Source organism: Emydura macquarii, unplaced genomic scaffold (genome assembly GCF_026122565.2).
Source record: "Emydura macquarii macquarii isolate MOO-44397 ecotype Brisbane River unplaced genomic scaffold, CSIRO-AGI_Emac_v2 contig_374, whole genome shotgun sequence".
Taxonomy (NCBI): Eukaryota; Metazoa; Chordata; order Testudines; family Chelidae; genus Emydura; species Emydura macquarii.
In genome coordinates this window covers 7,324,903-7,350,463 of record NW_027130511.1, presented here as the reverse complement: position 1 = coordinate 7,350,463, position 25,561 = coordinate 7,324,903, and the positions used below count along the sequence as shown (strand labels likewise).

Below are 25,561 nucleotides of genomic sequence, written 5' to 3'. Positions count from 1 at the left end.
TGGTGCCTTCTTCTCCCTGTAGCTTTTGTGCTTCTAATTTTGGGGCTATTTTGATCAAATTTGTTTGCCTCCCAACCCTAGACCTGGGCACTGCCAGCATGGTTGCAATAAACTAAAACAGCTGCAACATACCACATAGCTGCACAAAGAATTACTCAACTGTCTGTCCAGGTTCTAACACTGGCAGTAACATAGCTCTGTCTGCACTTGCTCTGAGCATGGCTGAGCACCATGTCAGCCATCACCAGAACACGCTGCAGCAGTGCAGTGCTAGCAGAGCAGCAGCAATGCTGTCCTCCCAGCTCAGTCCCACAATGCTCCTGCCCCTGAAAAGCTAAGCACTACCACTCAGTTCAGTGTCAGTGTTGGCAGCACAGAGTACAGGCCCAGGGCTTCACCTGGAAAACACAAAGGACGAAACTCAAAGGTTGGCCAGGCGACACAGATCCAATGCCCCCATCCATGCACTTTACTGGGGAACTGTGTGACTGCCAGGAGAGCGGAACAGAGGAGCAGAGAGGATCATTCTGCTCAAAAAGCAGCTGCCAGAGGTGAAGTCAGAAGCATTAGAGTTCCAGGAGCTCTGAGCTCTTGTGACAGGCTGCATCCCTCGGCCCTCCCCATTCTGTCCTCTTCATCTCAGATGGGAACGTCAACTAGTGGTGGCCCCTAACTATCGTCACTCTTCCATGTAGCCCTAAGGAAGAAGTGCAGAGGAAGCAGTGACATGGTCTATTAGCTCCACGCTGTCTCAGAGCCCCCCTTTACCTTCTTGCCACAATTGTTCGGATGGAAACAGAGTGGTTAGAGCGTGGGAGAGATTTTCGTTTCAATGGTGGCAGCAGCACAATGGAAACTGTGAGCACTGGGGCCAGCTGCCCACCCACCTTCATCTCCAAATGCAGGTCCCGAGCAGGGACCGCTGCCTCGTCTCTAGTCAGACAACCCTTATCCCCAGCCTGACCACACACACACCCCTCTCATTGTGGCAAGGCTAGCTTCCCGCCTCCATCCCTACCTGCTGCAGGAGCATCATTTAAGGAAAACGGGGCAGGGGGAGCAAAGCTGTCTCCTCATCCCGGCTTCCTTCTCCCCACTGAAGCTGCTCATGGAGGGTTAGCACGCTGGTCCTAGCCAGAGGGGGGAAGGAAGGTGGTGAACTGTTCATGTCCTGGGGAGTGTGGTGGATGGGGGGGAGTGGGCCGGTGGGGAGATGTTTCATCTATGGCCAGACCAGGGCAGGGACTGGGGCCCAACTTGCTCCTTAGCTCTGGCCCAGATTGTCACAGATGCTGCTTCCTATCCAGTTGGTGAGGAGTCAGGGGGTGGCACCGGGGGCCGCTCAAGACAATCTGTTGCCTCCTTCCTCAACAGCTTAGGGTGGCAGATTTGGCCCACCCGCCTTTCCGTCATGATGGAGGGGCCAAATCTGAGTGAGTGGCATTGTGACTTGGTGCATGGGGTCACAACGCCATTCAAATTTGGCTCCCTGCCCGCCCCCCTCTCCCCGGTCATGACTGAGGGGCAATTGGGCCAAATATGCTGCCCTAGGCAGCTGCCTAAAACTCTTGGGGAGCAAACCAAGGTGTAGGACTTGGTGCGGTCTGCCCTCTTGCCCCATAGCAAATGAAACCCTTGATCTACTAGCTGTGGTACAGGGGCCTGCCCTAAGTGAGGCCTGCAGGGAGAAAAACACTTTTCTTCCCAACTCCGGATAGTATCTCCTGCAGCAGCCCCAGCCTTTCCCAGCAGGGGGAGCTATAAGGATACTGTAGAAAGCTCTGTTTCTGGAGGTGCTCCTAGCGGAGGTGATGTGCTGGGAGGAGTTTGGGGGGAACAGAGGAGGGGAGGGGGCTGTGCAGGGCAGGTATTCCGTGATTTCCCCATTACATAAATAAGCTGGCTCACGCTGAAAACAATGAGCCAAGTTCAGCCAAGTCCAGGTCTTGTTGTCCACCTCTCCAACTGCACCCGCTCTGACAATTCTGTACTGGCTCCTTCAGCTACCGTCTCCAGGTCTCCCCATGAAGATATTCTGACTTCCTCCTCCTGAGTAAAGACCAGGGCATCTCTGGCCTGGGGCCCTGGGAGAGGGGAGGAGGGACAGTCTTCTAAAACACCAGGTACTACCAGTAACTACTTCACCTCCCAGTGCCCTGCCTTCCTTCCAGGTTCCAGGGCCCCTGTCAGCAACTGAGCCCTGGAGATATTGGTAGTCTCTTGCATCTTCCTTGACTCTCTGCAAATGCCATCTCATCTCCCTATTGTCAGACCCTCTCCCTTAGAAAGCCATTAACTCCCGCAGCCTCCCCAGGCTCCCTGTGTGTTAAGTCATTCTTGCCAAATCTTGGCCATCCTTCCCTTTGGCCAATTGCTCCCTAGTGGGCCAGTTGTATGTTGGAGGCTCCTTGTCCTTCCTGGTGCAGGCTGGGTCGGAGTCTGTGGTACTGTGGAAAATGGCATTAACTAACCTTTGAAAGGTAACCTGCTCTTTGCCTCCCTGTTTCACTTTGTGTCAGGGCCCAAGGCTAATGGGTATGATTTTCTACTTATCTCACTGGAAAAAAAATAACCCCAAAAATCCCCAGCCTGATATTTACCAAGAGACTCAGAAACTGAGAAAACTGGTGCCAATGCTGCCATCTCTGTGGTCTGGGGCCAGGCAGAAATGTGAGCAGGGCACAGCCCAGTCTAAAAAGGGGCCCTGGTGAGAGAAAAGTGACTCAGGAGGGTGGGGGGGAAAGAGAAACATCAGTAACTGCAACACCATAATGATGAGCACAGGATATAATAGTGACAAGGAGACACAACCCCCCCTTGCCAGGCATAGGGGCTGGTGTCTAGGACTAGGGGGCATTAGTTGGGTTTCATCTTTGATTAATTCTCCTCTAGGAAGAGGAGCAGCTGCTGGCTCAGGTTTTTTTGTTTTTTTTCCCCCTTGTTTTTAATTTATGGCAAAGGCATCTGGAGCCTATGCTAGACTCTATTTCTCTGAGCCTGTCCTCTCCTGGCAGCTCCATGGCTTCCTCCCTGCTCCCAACAGAAGTAATAGCCACAGCTCAGCTGCTCACAGCACACAGAGAGAGGCCGTGGGCAGAGAGTGGGCAGCGGGATTCACATCTGAGAAAGGTTGGTCTTGTAGTTAAAGCACTGGCCTGAAAAACAGAAGAACTGAATTCACTTCCTAGCTGTGCTGCAGATTTACTGTGTGACCTTGGGGGAGTGACTTACTCTCTCTGAGCCTCACATGCCCTTTAATAAAGGGAGAACAGGCTTCCTTGGTCTATCTGTGCCCATTAGACTGTAAGACAAGTGCAATGGGGTTCATGGCAAGAGATCAGTCCACTCTTGGGAGAGCGGGAGGGAGGGCATCAGCTTTTGTGGGAGGCAGAAGGAGAAGAGTAGCCATGGAGACTGGCAGCCTCCAGGTTATTTGGGAAACTGCCACGAGCAAAAATGTTCAGATGTTGCAAACTCTGCCAGTGGCTCTTTTCCATCCCTGACTCCTGTTACTGGAAGTGACAGGGCTCTGAAACCAGTGCTGTGAGATGAAGAGAGACTGTGGCTGCGACATAGTGAGGGGTCAGGCACAACTGGGAAAGCCGGTTGGCCAGAGAGGTTGCATGGTGTGACTGAAAGCAGAGCTTCGTCTTGTGTGACAGAGAGGTTTTTCTGCAGAGTTTCACATCTCAGATGAAGCTTCTGGGACAGGATCCTTTGCCAGTAACCTCCACCTTATTCTGATGATATCTGATTTCTGCTGAATGAACTTGCTGAGCTGTTATTTGTGGTGCTGTCAGGGGAAGTCCTGAGTCCTGACGCTGCAGTCCCTGCTTGTACTTGTTCCAGAGACGTGATTCCAGCAAAGTCAGAGCAGACTAGCTCTCAGATTTGTTGGAAATTGGCTTACTCTGAAAGGTCTGGGCATGGGCCAAGGAACTTTGGCAATAATGGTTTTCTGGCAAAGGTAGGGACCCCAAGTCCAATGGAACATGTATTCAGGGATAAACTGAGAACTGATCAGTTCCTTACCTTGGGATATGGACTTGACGTTGCCCCCTAAGATAGAAAATGAAGGTTGTTGCTAGACTGATAAGTACCTTCCGTCCTGGGTGTGGGCTGTAGGGCTTTCAGCAATAATCAGAAGCAGCAGAGGAACCTCTGGTTCCACCATGCAGTCAATGCGCCTGTTGTAGAGACACTTGCTGAGAGCAAGGAATCCTCGTTCTGTTGTGAAGACCGTCTTTGGAAACAAAGTGAGTGGTCAGAGATTCATTCCTTAATTCACATTTGCAGCTGACACAAAATGATTTAGGTGAGTCGAGACTGGAGGAAACTGTGAAGAACTTCAGAGGGACCTAAGAAAGCTGGGCGAATAGGCAGCATGATGGCAGATGGGATTCAATATTGGCAAATGTAAAGTAATGCACATCGAAAGGAGCATTCAGTCTATTGACATGCATTGTTGAAGTCTTCATACCTGTAACCACTCAGGAAAATGAGCAAGGTATCACTATGGACAGCTCAGTGAAAACCATTACTCAATGTGCAGTGGCAGACAAGAAAAGCAAATACAATAGTAGGCTGCATAAGGAATGAGATGGAAAATATTGTAATACCATTGTATAAATCAATGGGGTGCCCTCCCCTGAGTATTGTGTTGCATTCTGGTCACCCTACCTCAAAAGGCTATTGCAGAAATGGAAGGGATTCAGTGAGGGTGATGACCATGATTAGAGACTTAGAAGACTTCCCTAAAAAGAGACTAAAAAGATTGGGACTGCTTAGTTTAGAGAGGAGACTGATGAAATGGGACATAATAGATATGCAACATAGTGCATGGGCTAAAGATAGGAAACTAGTTACTTCTATTCACCCCATCCCAATACAAGAAGAAGAGGTAGTTCAATGAACTTGAAAGGCATCTAATTGACACTGATACAAGGAAATACTTTTCATCTACTGGGCAGTTAGCTTGTGGAACTCACTGCCACAAGATATCTTGTAGGCCTAGGACATAGCAGGGTTTGTAAAAAATAAAATAAAATAGAGGTTTATATGGATAAGAGGAATATCCAGAATGTAAATACATTTTAAAAAAGCATGTCTTCAAAATCCTCCTGCTTCAGGATATAAACCATCCATTAAGTGATGAGAGTTAGGAAGGAATTTTTCCTATCACATGTTAGCCCAGAACTGCCTATAGCACCTTCTCCTAAGTTTGAGTTTGCAGCAGTTTCCAGCTACACCAACAGCATGGAAGCTACATCTCCATTCCATGTACTGTCCAAAACACACTAGATATTAAGGACATTGTGGTTGCAATGGAAATAGAAATAACTCCCTTTTAGTTACATTGATCACAGTGTGTGCAGTTAGAGTTTGGCTAAGGACACTGCTGTACCTCCAGAGGGAATGTCAATGTGTCAGAGTGAAAGGAGCAGAGGCTGGAGTGGAAACCATACTGGTCTTAACTGCCCCGCTCCTCAAAGTCCTCAGGTCTCTTCCGAAGCAATTGGGAAACTCTCAGACATTATAAACCACTTGAAATTGTCAGCACTAAAGACAGAGCTGTCCATTATTCCCATTTTAATTGGTGAGTGTTGGGTCACAAAGTGTTCAGTCTAGTAGGGGAAAGATGTTGGTAACCTTTTTCCTAATATTTTCTTTTAGCTGTCTGCCCTCATGCCATCCTTCTATACCGTTGCATCACAATGATATAATCCCATCCAGGCCTCGGTGGGTGCTGGTTATCTATTGACTGGCGGATTTCTTGTGCTTCACAGCACTTCCAAAGCAAACGCCAATCACAACACGTCCGTGGTGAGTACCTATCACAACAGCCTCATGGCAAGCACGGCTGCTGCTCCTGATACAGCAGATTGTTACTGTACTACAGCGCATGCAGCTGAAATTTCATCTTGTGAAATTCTGTCCTGGTAAGGAATTCTGGCTTTTGAAGGCAGCCACCATTTCTGACCTATTCATGCCAATGGTATGTATTGTTTTGTGTGTGGAGCAGGGTTACACACATACCAACATTTGCAAGCATAAACCCAGTAGATTCTGTTTTACCTACATTTGCATAAGTGGGCAGACACATGGCCTATTTGCCCCACATATGCCCACACGATGCATTCATTCTATACCATTTCAACAGGCATTCCTTCCACACCCCCTTTCACACCCTCCTGTCTTCCCACCCATCCGCTCATTATGCATGTACTCCCCAGCCACATCTTACTTCACCACTTACCCCCAATTGTTCCACACTCCCCCAGCTGCTCATTCACACTGAGCCCACCCCACACATTACACACCCACCCATGGATTGGGGGGGGCAATGCACCCAATGACTGGCTCTGGGGAGGATATAGCACTATTATTCATACAGCTCACAATAATCCCCTGGCGGTAGAGTGTCTTGAAGCCCAACACATACTCTACACAGGGATGCTGAGCCCATTCCCAGCCACTAATGGTCTCCAGTCCTGGGGAGGCACTGGGGCATAGTGACAGGTATGTGGGTTGGGTATAGGCCACATGAATAGCTGCAGAGCTGGCAGAGGGCAGCCATTCCTCAGTGAGCTCTGAGATCAAAGAAGTGAGCACTTCACCAGGGTTCAGATCTCTGCTTCACCTCCTGGGAAATGAAAGGCAGAGGTCTGTCCATCAGCCTGTGTAGCAGCTCTGATTGGCTCTCCTCCCCTAGGAGGCAGGTGAATGGGAATGACAGCCCATTGGGGGAAGTTCCCCATTGATCTGTAGAAGGGTCTGAAAATATGTGGTCTAGAGCAGTGTTTCTCAACCTTTTAAGTAGCAAGTACCCCCTAACTTCTGAAAATTTTAATAAGCACCCCAACACTCAATTTTCCACTCTGAGAAATACAATCTTTTCCTCCTTTACTGCTGGACGACTGTATTTCTCGTAAAACAGGAGAGTTCTGAGTTCTGCAGTGCTGTGTGGCTGTGGCAGATCACAAAACCCCCTGCTGTTTCTCCCCTCCTTCCTCCTCCCCTTCCTCCATATAGGAGCAAAGGTCAACGCCAGCCAATCACTATGGCCTGATTGCGGGATCCTGTGGTGTTCTCCTCACACAGAGGGGAACTTGTGAGGTATGAACAGGCACTAGCGGCCCACCAGTGTGGATAGCAACGCTCCCCATGGCCATCCCTGGGGGGGGTGCGGGTCTGGGGCAAATCACACTGTGTGGGCCCCTCTTAAGATTTTTATACTGATAAAATAGGGCTGTCATAGTTGTCAATTTCACTGTTCAGTTAGAGCTGTGAAATTGACATGTAAGCCTGAGGGTAGAACCCGGCTCCAGGACTGGGCAAGCTGCTGGGCTCTCCGGCTGGCTTTCTGGGCACCGGGCTTTGAGCTGGGGAGGGGAGCTGCCACCTGGGCAAGTTGCAGGCGGCTGCCGCCTGGCTGCCAGCCCCGGAGGTGGGTGACTGACGCCTGCTCCGAGCTGGGGCGGAGGAGGCTTCCACACAGGCTGGGACCCGGGGATGTGGGCAGGCAACAGGCAGCTGCTGCCCATCTTCAAGCCAGGGCATGGGAGGCTGTCTCTTGGCTCAGAGCCCGGGCCTGGGTGGCAGCCACCCAGCTGTGAGCCCAGCTCACAGGGTGCAGGAGGCTGCTGCCGGGCTCCCACCTGGGAGCTGGGACCGGGCAGGATGTGGGCGTCTGCCGCCCAGCTTCCTGAAAAGCCAGTGGCTGTTGTCCAAGCCGGTGGCTGCCGCCCGGCTCCCTTCACTGGGTTATTCTCTGCATACCCCCTGCCTGTGTCTTGTGTACTCCCAGGGGTACGCGTACCACAGGTTGAGAAACTATGGTCTAGAGGGAACACACAGGGTTGGCAGTTCTGGGCATAGATTAGGTAACAGAGAGGGGTAAAAAAGCTTTGCCTGGTCTGTACTCCTGCCATTTCTAGGCCTGGTGGAGCTGCATTGGCACTAGATCCAGAGTGGGAGAACTGATGAATATTCTCAGTGCTAATGCAGCATATGAGGGCTCAAGCTTTTACAGCCTGAAGCTCATCCCAGCTTAAAAATCCTGATTAAAAATGAATGAAGAAAAATATTAGACAACACTTGTCTAATAGAGGCTGTGCATTATAGGCAAGGCTGGCAGCTCTGCCTACTATTAAGGTTGCCCAACACTTCCCATTATAAGACCCTGTCTTCAGTTGCTTATAACTTTGCCAAACTTTAATGTCTAGAATTTTTAAGCCAAAACAGTCCAGCCATTTCCAAGAATGAGGCCAGGGGAAAATACATTGTTTTGTCTGTGGTAACATATTTGTCAGCCTTCTCTTTGAGAAGATCTGTTGCCCCCTGCACTTTGGAGCAGCAACTTGAAATTTGGCAGGGGGGTGGCCTTTGTGTCAGGGACATTCCTTTTGTCATTCCTGTGACTATCTGCCCAAATCTGGCCAATTTACGAGCCAGAAAAATTGCAGTTTGCCCATGTTCAGTAGAGACTTAGATTTTAGCCCCTAAATTTCCTGAAGATCACATTTGCTCTGGACATGCTTTAGTCAGGGCTGAGCAGGACTTCTCCTGCAATGGCAGCTCTGGGCTGCTGATTTGGTGCTGAGTCAAGGCATGTGAACTGAGAAGAGGGAGCCTCTCTCTCTTGTGGTCTCAGTGACCACCAGCTGGGCCCAGACAGCAAGGCGGTGGAAGCTGCTTGTTTAATGCAGAAAAGACAATAGCCAGACCTGCAGGGTGGGGGCCTAGGATGGGGACAAGGAGCCTGTGAGGCAGAAACTGGGAGTGGTGGCTGGCAGGGGGGAAGAGAGAAACTGGGACTGGGTGTTGAGGTGGGGAGAGGTACTGGGAGCTAGGAGGGAATTGGGGGGCGGGGGAGCAGCAGCCAGTGGGTGGGGAAGGAGACTGAGGTCAGATGAGCAGGATTGATCTGGGAGAGGAGGAGGAACAGGGACTGGCTGGGCAAAGAGACTAGGGCATGAGAGTGAGGAGATATTGGGACTCAGTTTAGCTCCCATGTCCCAAACTCACCATCTACCTTTGTAGTAATTGGCAAACACAAAAGAGAGGTCAAAGCTCACGTGGCTAGGGAGACTGAGCTACCTATGTGACCCCTATAGATAGTTGCCCCCACTCCAATCAGGACTGAGGCCTGCTGGCAGGAGAATGCATGAGAGGTAGGTTATTACAAGGGACATCCCATATTTCTTCATCTCTGTACAACAAGATCAGGAGTTGCTGAGTGCGGCAAAAAGCAGCAAGAAATACCCCTGGCGAATGTAGGTGAGTACTGCTTATGAGGATAATGACGATGACAATATCAGGAGGAGGGGTGGGCTGGGGGTGCTAAGAAAACCATCCCTTTTTTTGAACTACAATGTTGGCAACCCTAGGTGCGGGAAGCTTGCCCTGTAGATAGAGAAGACTGCATTCATCACAGCTTTTAATCTGACACCTGTCACCAACACTCAATCACACAAAGTTTTTCTTAAACGGATGTTTAGGATTACATGAACATTATTTGCAAACTTGCTTCTGAAATAATTTGCATAAAATGTCACCCATGAAGTTGAAAAATGTTGGCAGCTACAGAGTGGTGAAGATAGTAACTTCCCCGGAGCTGTGATTTGTTGTTAAATAGTAATTCTTGTTAAATGTTGGTTGTACAGAAGACAAGGGTGTTTTTTTGGGTGGGGGAGGGATGTAAGGGAGTGCTTACTGTTCATTTAAATCTGTAGCAGGCTAGAGAGGGCTGGGTCAGGTTTTGGGTGGAAGCTTTAGTGCTTTCCAAGCCCAGTAAAGTTCCTTGTCCAGTTAGGAAACAGTGAATCTTTCTGGGCTGTATGTAGCATTGTCACAAGGCAGAGGAGTCTTGCAGCCTCCTGGATTGCCCTTTGTGGCCTCTGGCAAGGACATCCCAGGGGGCTCCCCCTCTGGCTCACTGCTCTGAAGTGGCCACTATTACTCAGCTGTACTGAGAAGAGAGAAGGAACCAGAACAGTGCTGCCTGCCTCCCAGCCCTCAAACCTCAGTCTCCACTGAGAAGTATCTTCACTCCCCAGAGCTAATCAGGTACACTGGTGGCAGAAACCAGACCTTTGGTTTTAGTCCCTTCAACTCCACACATAACTGCCTCCCTGCTGCTGTGATTAAGCTCAAGAAACTCAAAAGGTCCCATGGGAGAGTTTGTAGCCCCAGCTGGGTCCCTGAACTGCTATCAGCCAAGTACAAGCACCTGTTAATGGAGCCTCTGCCAGATGGTTTCTGCTGCTCTGGCTCTCCTGGGTATGAAGAAAGTGACTGGGCTACTGAGAACCAAACAAGCTTGCACCTATCAGATAGCCACCAAACCGTCCAGCCCTAGGTCACAGCACCAAAGGCTCTACTGTCCTCAGAACCAGACTAGAGTCAGCAGCTCATTTATCCTGTGTTTAGACACAGCTGACAGAGTTTTGCTAGCATCCATTGTCCAGCTATTTGCCTCTCATTCCCTCCCACCCCACTTAAGCAGAGGTGGGTGGTCAACTGGCCATAGAGAGAAGTGGAACTATCCCCTCGTCCTGAAGTGCAGGCTTCTGCTAAGTCAACTTTATTCAATAGCTGAGAAAACAGGAATTCTCTAATACAAAATCTGATGGCTGATAACCAAGGTATTTTGCTCTCATTTAGTCTCCCAGAATGTTAAAGCTTGTTGATAAATCCTAACTATGTGGTATTGCCTTGAAGCCATTTTATAACCCCACACTGACTGAGATTTGTGATTCTCTAACTGCAACCCCTGTGTCTCACACTAATAATACTTGAGACACAATGTGGGTGAGGCAACATCCTCCATTGGACCATCCTCCGCGGGCGAGAGACAAGCTTTCAAGCTCACACAGAGCTCTTCACAGCTACAGCTCAGTGCAAGCTTGAAAGCTCCTCTCTCTCAACAACAGAAGATGGTCCAAGAAAAGACAACCAAGTCAGCAAACTTCCTCATTGCCTGCATCCATTCACAACCTCTTCAGATCAGAGGCGCTGCCTGTATCCCAGGTCCCATGCAGTACAGGAGGTGCTGCCTCCCAACCACACACAGCATGGGCAATGCACATCTCCAACCCTTCCTTCAATCTCCTCCCCCCCGACTTCATCTAGATCAACCCACAACTTAATCTGCTCCTCCAAAGTGTCTGTGATTCTCTCCCAACGTGGTATCATTGCCCAGCCAATTCTACATTCCATCCCCCAAGTTGTTGAGACAGAAACCAAGGGTTTTTTGGGGGGGATGGAGTGTAGACTTTGTTGTTGTAGAAAATATTGACCAGGGCTGGACAGAGAGTAGCTCCCTTCTGGATGGACCACACTTGATCTCTTCCCGTGAAACAATGGATAATTATTCTCTGAAGGCAGGTTTTAATTAGCTTTGTATTGCTCATGCTAGGTAATCCCCATTCCTCTAGCTTCCCTGTGAGAACATCAGATGAAAGCATCAGATGCTTTCCTAAGGTCAGACTGCACTTCCTGTATCTGCTGGGCTTGTTAGCCTGTCCAGGGAAGAAATTCAGCGCATTTGCCCTATTGTGTGGTTAAAGATGGTTTTTACCTGAAGAAGGAATGCTATGATCTGCACGGCTTCTAGAATCCTCAGTGTAGCCAGCCCCTGGAGAGCCTGCGTCTGTCTCTGTGTAAGAGGTTGTGCAATCTATGGGTGGGGAACATTTAGAGCGGAACAAAGAGCTTGCTCTGTTAGTTACCAACAGGAGTCAATTAGATAATTATAATTATAATTTAATCTTTGTATTACAGTAATGCCCAGGGGCCCAACACAGGAGGATGTGATTGTGCTGGGCACCGTGCAAACACATGAAGATATGGTCCCTGCCCCCAAGAGTTTACTGTCTAAGCTGACAAGCAACATATAGAACTGAACACTGATACCATGTGTACATACTCTGGCAATATTAGTACCATTATAAATATATAAAGGGACAACTCTCCCCAGTTGGCCTTGAGCCCTCATTAATGGGCTGAGCTCCAACAGCATCACAGCAGAGGAGAGATATGAAGGAGAGGAGTAGCTTTGAGGATCAGTTCAGGGAGGGTGGATGGTGATGAACTGTTACAGCTGAAGTGAGCAGGAGATTAGTCACCTCCTGCTCACTTCCGAATTTGGAGGTTAGACTAGATGACCCTTGCGGACCTTTCCAACCCCATGATTCTATGAAGGCACAGTGGGAATGGGGATGAAGTTGGGGAGGGAAGGCAGAGTTGGTGGCAGGGAAAGGCATCAATCAAACAGGCTTTTGAGTACATCACGGTGGAGCCGCAGGGTTCTCATTTGTGTGCAGGAGGTAGAGAGGGACCGCTGCTTTCATTCTCCACCTCTCAGTGCTGCCCGGTCAGGTGGAGAGCTCAGAAAATCATTGGGACCAAGTCTGCTGTCAGCTAGGGTGCTGTACACTCAGAGAGAAGGCAGGGAGATGGTTCTGGATTTACACCGTGGTGTAGCCGGGAGCAGAATTTGCCCCTCAGCTATGCAAAGGACACAGCTCACTCAAGCTTTTCATGCTTTCTCTCAGTTTTACTCTTGCTCATTGAATCTTTCAGGCCAGTTTATACACTCCCCCCGCTCCATCCCCCCATTCTGTCTCCTTGGTGGCTGGCTAGACTCTGAGATACATTTACCAGCTGTGGAAGAGCCTTTGACACATTAGGAATCCAGGGCTCCACTCTCTGGTAAAAAAGCACCATCGGGAGAGAGCACGGGCAGGCACTGAAAAAATGAGTACTTCAATAATTTGGATGCTAGCCTGGGACTTAGAAGACTTGGCTTCTGTTCCCTGCTTTGCCCCAGGCTGCCTCTGTGATGCTGGGTAAATCACATAGGCCTATATCTTCAAGAGTGACTTGGTGTGACCCAGTCTGCAGGAGCCCAACGTAAGATGCTTTTCAAGATCCTGATTTTTAAGGGAGGGTGTGTGTGTGTGTGTGTGTAGCACTTCCTGAAAATCAGGCCACTCCAGGTGCTTCAGGTTGAGCAACCAAAAAACAAGATACTCCACTAGCCACTTTTGAAACTGTAAGTCTTAGTCTCTCAGGTTATGTCTATGCTGCAAAAATACCCAGCAGCAGTGAGTCGCAGAGGGCGAGTCAACTGACTCAGGCTCATGGGGCTCTCATGATGGGGTTAAAAATAGCAATGTAGACATTCCCGCTCGGGCTGGAGCCTGGGCTCTGAAACCCGGCTAGTGGGGGAGGTGGTCACAGAATCTGAGCTCCAGCCCAAGCAAGAATGTCAGCACTGCTGATTTTAACCCCATGAGCCCAAGTCAGTTGACCTGGGTTCTGAGCTCATTGCCATGGGGTTTTGGGGTTTTCTTTGGGTTTTTTTTTTTTTTTTTTACCAGTGTTGATGTACTCTCTATGCCTCCACTCCCTATCTGTAAACCGTACTGGCACTTTTCTACCTCCCCGAGGTGTTAGGGGGATAAATACATTAAAGATTTCAAGGTGCTCAGATGCTATGATGGTGTGGGGCCATACAAATTAACTAAGGCTTGTCTATACTAGGAAGTTGGCTGACACAGCTACAGGGAATAATTATTCACCTATAGCCATGCTGGTCAATTTCCCTATATAGACAAGCCCATAAATAGCCACACTCATAGTTTGTTCTCTGGTACCTGTCCCTGAGAAGACACACGTTGTGTCTATAAATTACCAAAGCAGGGAGCTGAGTGAGCATCCTTCTGTGTCAGCCACCAGCATGTGCTCTCTGCTGCCTCTTGGTATACTTTGCAGCTAGAAATAAAAATTAATCTGCAAACCTAAAGCTCACAACGTCGCTGCATTAGTGACTAGTTTTCATTCAGGTGCTCATGTTGGAACCCCACAGCTGTGGCCTGCTCTCTGCCTTGCAAGGGAGATTCTCAGCACGTTCCTAACTAAAGAAAGCAAAGGGAACTCAGGACTCTGGAGTGTGGCTGTTCTAGCATCCCCTGGGCTCTGCTAATGCATCTCAGTCCTGAGCTGCATTACGGCCTGTTATTCCAGTCCTGGCCACCAATCAGCTCTGCCCATACCCCTTAGGCTAGAGCTGCAGGATCCCCACTATTCATACTCAACCCTACCATCCCAGCTCCTCCATTTACCTCAATGCTTCCCTGCAGCCTCTGCTATTCTAATTCTGGCCTTCCTGCTTTCTTTCCACTTGCTCTACTACTCATTCAGGTAGCTTGACATTGCCGGGGGCTGACTGAGGGGAAAGAGAATGGTGGGGAGAGATTTGTACAGACTGGGGAATGCAGAAGGGTTTGGCCAGGGGGCAGGGGAGGGGCAAATCAGAAAAGACAAATACAGTGTGCAGAGGGGAACACAGAGAAATGGGAAAGGAGGGAGACAGTCACATTTTGCAAATGTTGCCTTTCAAACACCTGGGCCCAGCTCATCCCAGTATTTTTTCCATCTGGTTCTGAAGGCATAAAAAGATCATAAAGCTAGGTGATCAACCCTCTTGGCAATTTCTTGGACTTAGGACCACCCCCTCAGGAGCCTTTACTGCAAGGAGTATTTGGGGGACATTTCTGGGAGGCCTGGCTAGCGTAGCTGAAGTCCAGCTATTTCCAGCTGTCACAAGGGCCCCTTGGGGGCCCTCAGGCTATGCCAGATGGCACCAGGGACTGAAGTATCCACTGGCCAACCCAGGGTAGAGGAGATACAAAGGTGACACAAACATCCTGAGCCATGGCACAGCTCAGTGCTGGTGAAGGGATGGAGGGGCCAATGGTGAATTTGCATTTTACTGGCATTGTTCATACAAAATAACAACAAAACCAAGACACAATCAACCATAACAATCCCAAACGTTCCCATTTTAGGCTGGTAAAAGGGCTCATGTGTGCGCAAACAAGGAGCGCAGGGACTGTTTCCTTCCAGCATAGGATGCTGGGAAGGTCTGTTTCACTGACTCTGGCCCCTACTACACCAGCAGTTATAGCTGTGGGGTTAGGGCTCCTGGGTTCTAGTCCCACCTCTGGAAGGGATTGTAGTTTGCTGGTTAGAGCAGGGAGGACTGGGAGTCAGGACTCCTGAGTTTTATTCCTGGCTCTGCTATTGACTCACTGAAACCGTGGCAAACTCCTCTCTGTGTGCCTCGGTTTCCCTGCATACGTGACAGGGATAATGCTATGTTCCTCCCAGGCTGGCGGTGGAGAGTTGAAGCTTAATTAATTAACAGTTTAAAGTGCTCGGAGAGCCTCGGCTAACAGAAACTATTTATATTGTCAAAGGCAGTACCCACCCTGCTCCCAGTGTCCCTCTTTCAGCAGGTTTTGGCATTCTCAGAGGCCTGCGTACCAAAGATGCCAAAGATCTCCTCTGTGTGTCCTTGCCAGTGGTCCTGGGCTCCTCTCCAGGATTCCTGAACCAGGACACTTCTGGGTACCTCAGCTGTTTGGTGGGTTTATGGCAGGGAAGGTAGGAGGTCTGCAAATCAGTTTGTCTGGGAACTTCCCCAGCTGGGTTTGGCAGGTGGGGTGGGGTAGGGAGCCAAGAGTACCTGGCACTTGATCAAACTCCCTGCTTGTTACATTTACAAGTGAGCATCTCTCTTGGGCATTTTCTGTGGCTCCATGCGCCGCCTCCTCCCCTCTGAGGGCCTGAGTTTTGCAGCTTGTGCTAGGTTTTTTTCTCTCCGGTTGTTTGTCTCATTTGAAACTTTGTCGCTGTTTCTCAAACCGCCTGAAGGTGTCGGGGGTTTTTTCAGGCTATTTTGAAGCTCGTTTTTCCCAGATGTGTGTTTTTTTTTTTCTCAATGTAACTTTTTTCTTCTTCGTAAAGTTTCCGCCCATGTGACTTTCAGCTTACGTCCTTCGCAGCTTCCGAGAAACCACAGGAACCTAAGACCTAGACATCACTGCAAGGTGCAGTGACTGAGAGGAGAGAGGTGCAGGGAGGGACTGGGGCAGAGTGACAGAGAAAGTGACACAGGGAGAGCGACAACGACAACGTGACAAAGGGAGGGACGGGGACAGAGGCAAAGAAAGTAACCAAGGGAGAGAGGGAAAGACGGTGGGGGAGGGGAGGGGAGGGGTGAGTAAAACCCAAAGGAAACCAAGATCACCAAGGACACAGAGGAAGCAGAAGAGGCTCTGGGCAGAGGGAGACACGAGCCATGCCCCATAGTTCGGACAGCAGCGACTCCAGCAGCTTCAGCCAATCACCCCCACCCAGCAAACAGGTAACCATTTGAATTCTTTGCAGTATAGGCTGGAGACGTGCACCCATCCTGGGGCATTTTCATAGCACAGAATGGCAGGGCTTTCTAGGAACCAACCCGGCAAGAGAGGCATGCTAACTCACTCCACCATGCACTTATTCCACTTTGAAAGCGGAATACCAAATTTGCAGCAAACAGGGCATCAGTATGCTTTAAGGGTTGCATCGTGTCCCTGCAGGCATTTTCAATGTGTCCTAGGTTGAGTTAGTGCAAACTAATCCCCCCCAGAGTAAACCAGGCCACAGAGAGCTAAGCTGGAAGCCCCCATGCAGGAACAAGCTTAAAACCGAAGAATTTGAGTCAACAGGCAGAGTGAGGAGTGTTTTTGCAGAGGAACCACATTAGCACAGGCCACATGAGGGGCACCTGAAACTCCTGGTTCTGACTGCAGGGACCACCCCACAAACTCCAGGCATCCAGCAGGCTGAGAGCTTGGTAATGTGAGAGTGCTGGTGTCTCTTCAGAGACCTTGTTGCGGACCCTGAGTCTCCCTTCCACCCCCCACACCATCAGACATCGCTTAGGGCATGAACAAGGCTCCACTATCCTGGGCTGCTCTCTGCCTCTTCTCTATGTTGTCACGTCCCATAAGTTTTCCCTCTCTAAGTGTTGTTCTATCGAGGGATTCTTTGAGAGGGTGCCTTTTGTGTGTTCCTCCGGCTGTCCAGTGGCACACCTGCCACTAGGGTATTCTTAAGACACGTCCCAGATGTTTCCATCTTATTTTCTGGATCTCTGTATTTGTAACTTTATTGTTTGCGATCTGTTAACCACATGGTGCTGTGCAGGACACCAGATATGAGGGGCCTTGCCCCGAGGAGCTTACAAACACTGAGTAGATGGTACTGGTTGAGCAAACAGGGATTGGGAGGGCACTCTGAGTGTAGAAGAAGGGAATGAGGCACAAAACAGTCAAGGGAAAAGTGGACAAGTGGGGTACCAAGGCTGGCATCTTCACTGTGCCGGGCTGGGGGCGATAAGGTAAGAAGCTAGGCTGGATATGTTGGCTGGGGTGGGATTATGAAGAAAATTGAAGGTAAGGGTGAGAAATTTAGATTTGAGGAAATGGGGAGATCACAAGGAGGGAGGGAAGGAAAGAGATAGATTGATGGTCCAAGAAGATAGCTCTAGTGGCTGCATTTTGCCGGCAGAGGCGAGAGGTGGAGTGGGTGTCACAGGGTCCAGAGAGGCGGCAGTTACAGTATGAAGACAGAAGATGATTGGGTCTGAAAAGGGCTTTAGTTCCCAGAGAGAGTGGAAGGATCAGTTCTCACCAAAGAACCTGCCGTAATAATAAATGAAAGATAATGCAGGAATGGCTGCTGAGAGACACTGAGGATGAGACCTTCAAGCAAAGAGACCTCACATCCCAGAGCTAGGAGGGCAAAGCCCCTCTCTGTATAACTCTGGTGAAAATGTAACTTGGAATATTGCAGCCAATTCTGGATACCACATTAGTAGCAAGTCATTAAAACGCAGGGAGTTCAGAGAAGAGCAAACAAAGCGATCAGGAGTCTGGAGTGACAGTGTCAGGGGGAAAGATAAAAAAAGCTAAGCCTGTCTAACTGAGCTCAGCAGGGACATTACTCTGCAAACGTGTGAAAAGGATAAATGCCAAAGTAGAAGGGCAATTTTTTATGGTGACATATGAGAGTGGAACTAGGAGTGATGGGATGAAATGAAGAAAGGCAAAAAGCAAGCTGAATGCCAGGAACGACTCCCTGGCAGTGAGATAGGTCAGGCAGTGGAATCCCCTCCATTGGAAACTCTACTGCACAAAGAATAAAAAAGTGTTGTGTAGGGGGCAGTCCTGCCCTGGCCTTTGGGGAGGTTGGACTAGGTGATCCAACAGGGTTGATTGGTTTTATTTTTCATCTCTGACTTCTGTGGTTCTGCAGGTTATAACCCAAACCTTGTACATGGAGACAGAGGAATATTCACTACCCAGTTCTACCGGGATGTGCAGATTATAGAATTGCCTCTCAAGGGGTGGGCTGTTAAGTGCCTCATGCATCCTTGGAGTGGGAAAGCACCTCCGCCCCAGTTTTGCCGTGATGCTGTGTGTCAGACAGGGATGCATGTCCTATGTGGCCAGAGGAGTGGGTGGGGTGAACTTTGCTGAGAGGAATGTTAGCTTGGGGCTGTTCTGTCCCTGTGCCCCTGACCTCGTGCCTCTCTATGGTAGTGAGAGGGGAGGTGATATCTCTGTCATTCCCAGGCCCTGTATTTTTCAGGATTCTTCTGATGACGTGAGGAAAGTTCAGAGGAGGGAGAAGAATCGCATCGCAGCTCAGAAGAGCCGACAGAGGCAGACGCAGAAGGCAGACACACTGCACTTGGTAAGAGCTTCCATTCTCTGCCCATCTGGATCACTGGGCCTTGCACACATAAGGGGACATGTTCAGATGAACACACAGCACAGCCATTCAGTTCAGGCAGGGGCAGGAACAGCATGTGAAGGCAGCACTAGCAGCAGCTGGACAGCAAAGGTGAAGGGTGCTTCTGCATGGAGCAGAGAAAGTGGCCAGATGGTCCTTTCCAAATGGAACAGGTGTACTTTGTTGAAAGTCACCTCTGCTGGAGCCCCTTCTTTAGGTTTCTCCTCATTTGTTGCCATTCTCTGGACCTTTTGTTTCTGCTCTGTCCTTTTGGAGATGTGGTGGCTGGAGCTGAGCACAGGATCCTGGGTCAAGTGGGAGGAATGGGGAATGTATCTCTCTTTGTTAGAATGCATTTCCCATATTATTCTCCATACAGCAACAAAACACGTTGGGTCTGGTCCTGCTCCCATTGATGCCAATGGAAATTTTGCCCCTTGCTGCAATGGGAGCAGGGTGAGGTCCCTTTATTTGCAGTTTTGATTGCTGTTGTGCACTCAGCAAATGCCTTTCATGGTTGTGCTCTCCCCTGGCAGGTGACATCCGCCTATATTTCAGATCCAACAGCGTGCACCTTCTCCTTGCATTTGTCCACAGTGAATTTCCTCTGCTAAGTCACCTAGTGTGTTATGGGGTCCCTCAGGAGTTCCTCCCTGCTTTTGATCAGCCTTATTAATTCTATGTCATCAGCAAATGTTACCACCCCACTGATCATCCCCCTTCCAGCCAGTGGCATACCGTGGGTCTCTGGCACCTGGGGGCCAATACTTGCATTTGCGCACGCGCCCAAGGCCCAAGCATAATTTTTTCAGGCCCAGTACAACTTGTAACATTGGCCCCCTCCCACACACATACCACAATTCTTCATCCCAGGCATACAATCTCATGAGCCATGAAAAAAGTTTGAATTCTGAAATTACTATTACATATTCTACATTTCTGAAAAATGCCCCCCCCTTTGCTATTTTTGTTTAACATAACACTCAGCCTGAAAGTCCTACAAGTTTGCTGACTATTTTGTAAATTTTTGGTCATTATAAAGATATTATATCTTGTCAATGTCTTGATTTTTTTTTATTCTAATGGACCAATGTGATTGCAAACATTTTATAGTTAGACCAATTAACTTTAAAGCTTTATTTTTCTGGCCTTTTTCATTGCAAAATCATGAATTAGCCCCCTAAAGTCAATTTCTCTTGCAAGTTCACACTCAATAGACAAGATAGCTAGGTGGCTTAACCGTTCTGGCTCCATTGTAGAACGCCTGCAGTTTTTTATGAGTGCTAGCTTGCTGAAACTTCTTTCAGCTTCTGCCACAGTCATTGGCAGTGTGCAAAAAATCCGTAGGGCTATGCACACTTTGCTGAAAATTAGTTGCAGTTTTTTTTGTAAATCTCATTTAATAAGATAAACGGAGGTAGTTCATATTCTTTTCCAAAAGTAGACTTGAAGATTTTTTTCAGGTGTAACATTTCACAAGGAAAATTCTCAGAAAGATCTGTAGGATACTTGTGAAGTAGACATTTAGAAGCTTCTTCCAGTTCTCCAGGCTCTAGTGTCGCATATTTTAGGACTGAATGGAATGTCAAACACATGTCCTAGTTTAACTGCACAAGCACACACACTCTATTCTAGAGAAAGGCCTGGCCCAGCAACTCACTGTTCCGAATGTTACTTGAGACTGCTCTAACACTGCTTCTGATTGGCTCCAGCAAATCTCACACAATCTGGAGGATACACAGATATAGGGAAATAAGTTTCTATAAATATCCTCAGGCATGATCTACAATTTAGCCTCAATTTTTTCCTCATGGTAATGGGGGTTGCAGCCTGGGCTGGGCCCCTCAGGGCCTCTGGGCCCTGGTAAAGTGTACCCTTCTCCCCCCCATGTGGGGGCCCTGTGCGCACCCTCCCCTGTCATCATCAGTGGTAGAGGCAGCGCACCGCCGGGGAGGGTTTGTGGGCCTGTTTCCCGGTCTCCCCCACTCCGTTCCCTGCCCCCGGGGTGCCCGGTGGGGGGGTGGGGCGTGACAGGCTCTGCTGTTAGGTTGGCTGCCTGGCCTCTGTGCGGCCGGGAGCTGCGCCCCGTGTGGGGGCAGAGGGGCTGGGAGGACACTTGCTCCCCCCACAGCCGGAGCCCTTAGCCACCAGGCAGGCCTGAGCTGGAGTCAGTGTGGCCGCTGGGGATTTCAAAGCCCGGCAGCCCTTGGCCACCTGCAATAGTGGGGGGCAGCTCCTCCCAGGAGGGCCCAGCTTGCGCCTTCCCATGATGGCATGGCCCACCCCCACACCCTCCCTCCTGTCGGTACACCACTGCCTCCAGCTCACTGATAAATACAGTGAATAACCATGATGCTAGGACTAATTTCTGAAGGACGCCATCATCAACTCCTCTCTGAGCTGAAAATTGGCTACATATAGTTCTGCTTTTTGCACCCAGTTTTGAATCTGTGGCAAGTCTTTATTTCTTGCCCTGAAATTATCCAGTTACCTTTATAGTCTCTTCTGACTGACTTTCTCAAAAATCCTTTGGAAGTCTAAATACACGAAACCTGACACTCCCTGGCCTTGCACTTCATGTCACCTCTTGTATTCATGCAAAGAGCATATAGAGCACGGCTGTTCTGTAGAATTTTATATTTGCTGTGCATAGGTTTAAATGATGATATAATGTGCAAAACCATGGAGAATCAAGCCCCTGAGCTGAAAAAGCCCCCTTAAGTCTGCTCCAGTCCATCCGCTGCCACCTATGCAGGATAATTCCCCATTGTATGCTTACTAGTGTTCTGTCCAGTTTAATTTTAAATGTCCCAGGGGTGGGGCTCCTACCCTGTCCATTGGGAGACAGCTCCATAGCTGAATACTTTGCATGGTCAGGAGGTTTTTCTTGATATTCAGCATACATTTTGCCTCTCTTAGTTTCACCCTGTTACTTCTCCAGTGGGACTGTGAGATGGGGGTGGGGCAGGGTGTGTCAGGTGATCAACTCCCACTTCCTGCCCAGTGCCACTTTTCTCAGTGTCAGGAATTTGGCATCTACTTTTCCAGGGAGCATGATTATTTGGCTGCAGGTAGCAGGCATGGCCAGTCCTATGGGAGTGGTATCAGAACAGGAGGGCATGAATCCTGTGTTTTTGTTATAGTAAACTAAATCTTAGCTTTTATTGGGAAAGTTGCTTCCCTCTACTTCTCCTTACACCCTGGCCACTGATGGCTGTTGAAGAACAGAAGGGAGGTTCTGGGGCCTGCTGTTGGGGCTGGGGAGGGGGCTTGTTAGTGCCTCCCTTCAGGAGGACAGACTGCCTTTTAAATCGGATTCTACTCAAGAAGTTGTTTCTTGACCTTAGCAGCCTTCACACCCCCACCTATCTGGGGAGGATTATTGAGAAACTGGTAGTGGAGCAGCTTCTGCCACATCCTGATTGCACAAGTGTCCTCAGTGCTTCCTTAGTGGATTCATTACAGGGCAGGTGTCGCTCGCTCTCCATGGCTGATGAACCTTTTAGGGGTGACAACTGGTCCATGCTGATTTTGTTAGCTCTGTCAGCATCCTGGGGGAACACAATCGGGAGTTAGTAACTAATCTGCCGCAGCTCACAGCTGTGGATGGGAACACCTTTGTTATTTCCTCTCCCAGAAACTCCAGGGGGTGGGAATGAGAACTGACTTTTTCTCTCCAAGGCCCTCTCCTGCTATATCCCATGGAGTTCCCCTTGCCATCCTTCCTGGAGGAGACCGTGAGGCACGTGGCTTGCAGTGTTATTATGCAGATGACTCTGATGGTACAACCTCCTTGTTTTCCCAGTACCTGGCAAAGGTGGGGATGTGGATGGGAGCAATGTAGCTTAAGATCAGCCTGGATAAGGCAGAACTGATACTGATAGGTAGGGGAGACAGGTGGAGGAATGGATCAGAGCTATGGTTGCATCTTTTTGCTGGCGATGCCTGTCAAACCTTTGCCAATACTGTTTCCAGTCTCTGGATTATAATGAATCACCAGACACTCTTCATCTCTGGTAGGTGTAGTGGCTTTGTATGTGCCCCTTGGAAGCAGGCCTTTCCACAGTCAGTGGTCAGTCCAGGCCACTGTAATCCCTTAAAGAGGAGCCAGAAGCTTTAACTGGTCCAGAACAGAGTGGCGTGTTGCTTGAGTGGAGTGAGTCACTATGAGCCTATAACACCCAAACTCCATACTGGTGTCTTAAGATCTGTGAAACATTAGGCTGTGTGGGACCCAGTGATCTGATACATTCCCCTCTCCCTTCTGCAAGGCCCTGCTGTGGTAGTTAATATGCACTTTTTGTAACTATTGTATTTGTTTTAACTAGTGTAAGGTATCCCAGTACTGAGGCAATAGGCACCTTTATAAGTCAGGCACCTGCCACTAGCAATCCCAGCGGGGTGAGCAGAGATGTGGCAGGTTGCTTTGTTTTGGATGAGTGGGTAGATGGGTAGCTATTTAGCCATTGAGGGGCCATAGGCATGGTAAATAGTCATTCAAGATCTCATAGCACTGTCCATAGAGTCTTAGTGGCCTGGCTAAATTCTACCCTAGATTCTAATGTTCTGCCTCTCCAAATCCCCCCTGTGCTTTCAACTGGACACAGGATTCTTCAGGTCCTGACTCAAACTGTTGAGAAGCATTGTGGGGTGCTGTTCAATGGCTGAAGTGTTCCACACTAGAAATGGCTGCATTTCAGTAGCTGGGGGTGTGTGTGCAGACAGTTTGTGATATGCTTTGGGTACCTTTAGGCAGGACTGTACATCATCATCATCATCATTATTATTATTATTATTATTCATTTTGTTCTTTTGAGGCCTCTGTTTCCCTCTTTTCTTCTGTCACATCAATGTCCTACACTGTCCCTGCCATACGCCTGGTTTCCCCAGGCGCTGGCAGGAAGCAGTGAGTTTTGTCTTACCAGGGCAATGACAGATTTCCTGTGGCAGGTGGTTTTCTGGTTATTTCTGATTATAATGGCGGTTATGTACCCATCCCCTCCCCCTAGGCCAATCTGCCTCAGGTCGGGATGTGGCCTGGGAGGTGTGTGCGTGAGAGGGAGCTGTGAGTGCCTGGGCGGGGAACGTGCTGCTGTCACTTCTCGTAAGCAGCTGCTGGGGAGTGAGTGCGGCTGAGAATGTCACTGGCTCAGAGACCGGACCCCTGGCTGGCTGGGGGTGGGGGGGTTGCCCAGACACAGCGCCGCTCTGAATTTACAGGAAATGTGTCACTGTGGAAACTCTCCAGGGTAGTGATACGAAGGTCTCTGACCGACCCCTCGCCCCGATACTCCCAGCCCCTTCCCTGAGGTGGCTCCGACCGCTCCCACCAGCACTGAGATACTGCAGTGACAGCCAGACACTTGAGAAATGCTGATAGACAGACAGATAGAGAGACAGATCAGTAAACCCCCCTCCATCCTCTTTCAAGTCCTTCTTCAAACTTGCCTCTTTTGTAAAACACACAGGAAACTGCAACTAGTAAATTGTTAGGCAGGGAGCGAATTCTGCTCACTGCGCCTGACTGGCTGAGACTTGTGTACATCCTATCCTGTCCCCACCCATCCCCACCCCAGCCTGTTTGTCTTATAAGAACAGTCATATTGGGTCAGACCAATGGTCCATCTAGCCCAGTATCCTGTCTTCCAACAGTGACCAGTGCCAGGTGCTTCAGAGGGAGTGAACAGAACAGGTGATCATCACATGATCCATCCCCTGTTGCTCATTCCTAACTTCTGGCAAACAGAGGCTAGGGACACTTCAAAGCATGGTTGTCCACCTGTTATGTCTTGTCTCCTAGACTGTCTTTGGGGCAAGGGACTGTCATTTTCCTATATATGTGTACAGTGCCTGGCACAGTGGGGCCCTGAGCGAGTTGCCTTTAAGCACCACAGCAATATCAATGTATAATAGCAACATAGATGGGAGCCAGCTCCCCCTGCAGTCTGAGCATTATCCAGTCCTCTGGCTGCTGCTCTGCAGAGATGCCATCTTCCCCTACCCCCCACCCTCACCCCTTCTGTACACACTGCTCAGCCAGTTTTCCCCCCAGAATCCCGCCCCCACCCCCTGGGATGGCTCTGCATGTGGAACACTCATCTAACCCCTGCTACTTTTGTGCTCTCAGGAGAGCGAGGATCTGGAGAGGCAGAACGCTGCCCTGCGCAGGGAGATCAAGCAGCTGTCGGAGGAAATGAAGCATTTCACCTCGATGCTGAGCTCCCATGAGCCCCTCTGCTCCATCCTGACCACGGCGCCCCAACCACCCCCTGAGGTGCTGTATGCCACGCACTCCTTCCACCAGCCCCACATCAGCTCCCCACGCTTCCAGCACTGAGCCTGGCCACAAGGACACAGCCTGCAGGCTCCACAGATGGAAATCAAAGACCCCATGGGGCTCACTCTTTGGTCCACAAGAGGGACATGGACTGTTACAGCTATTCTTGCCCCTCCTTCAAGAGTCCACTGGGCCAGGCCCAGGGTCACATGTCTAGGACTTGGCCCTGATGCAGATATGGCAGAACACCAGGAGGCATCTTCAGGGAGGTTAAATCTCGGATTAACAGAGAAGGGAAGCATTTGCTAATTGGCACCAATCCCTGTTCTGTTGTTTGCACTGGGACCCTCACATGGGTTTACGTGACACAGGAACCGTGTCTCCATGTGAGCAGTCAGCTGGAGACTGCACCAGCGAGTGCTCCCAGGAGAGGAGCGTGGAGGAAGAGAGGCCATGGGGTAGCAAGGGGAGACTGTTTTTTTTTTTTTTTTTTTAAATAAAAGAGTAAAAAGTTTAATGCTTTCTTTAAAAACCTGGCGTGGCCTCCCCTGAAATTCCACATTACATACTGAGCATGGCAGAAAACAGGGAGGACAACACTAGGAATTCTGGGAAACAGCTCTATATGGAGCAGAGGAGACCAGGGGCTGG

At 49.5% G+C, this 25,561-nt stretch overlaps 1 protein-coding gene across 1 annotated transcript; it reads left to right on the top strand.

Annotated features, from left to right (window-relative positions):
• Positions 1-16,084: 16,084 nt before the first annotated feature.
• Positions 16,085-25,402, top strand: BATF (basic leucine zipper ATF-like transcription factor). Its single transcript, XM_067533026.1, has 3 exons — positions 16,085-16,216; positions 18,490-18,594; positions 24,761-25,402. The coding sequence occupies exons 1-3, from the start codon at positions 16,151-16,153 to the stop codon at positions 24,968-24,970; spliced, it is 381 nt and encodes a 126-aa protein (XP_067389127.1). The 5' UTR covers positions 16,085-16,150; the 3' UTR covers positions 24,971-25,402.
• The last annotated feature ends 159 nt before the right edge of the window (positions 25,403-25,561 follow it).

What these genes read in the sequence shown, in the direction of transcription:
- BATF (XM_067533026.1), top strand. Translation starts at nt 16,151, where the DNA reads ATGCCCCATAGTTCGGACAGCAGCGACTCCAGCAGCTTCAGCCAATCA. An exon ending in CACCCCCACCCAGCAAACAG is followed by an intron (nt 16,217 to 18,489) that starts GTAACCATTTGA and finishes TGTATTTTTCAG; the next exon opens with GATTCTTCTGATGACGTGAG. An exon ending in AGGCAGACACACTGCACTTG is followed by an intron (nt 18,595 to 24,760) that starts GTAAGAGCTTCC and finishes TTGTGCTCTCAG; the next exon opens with GAGAGCGAGGATCTGGAGAG.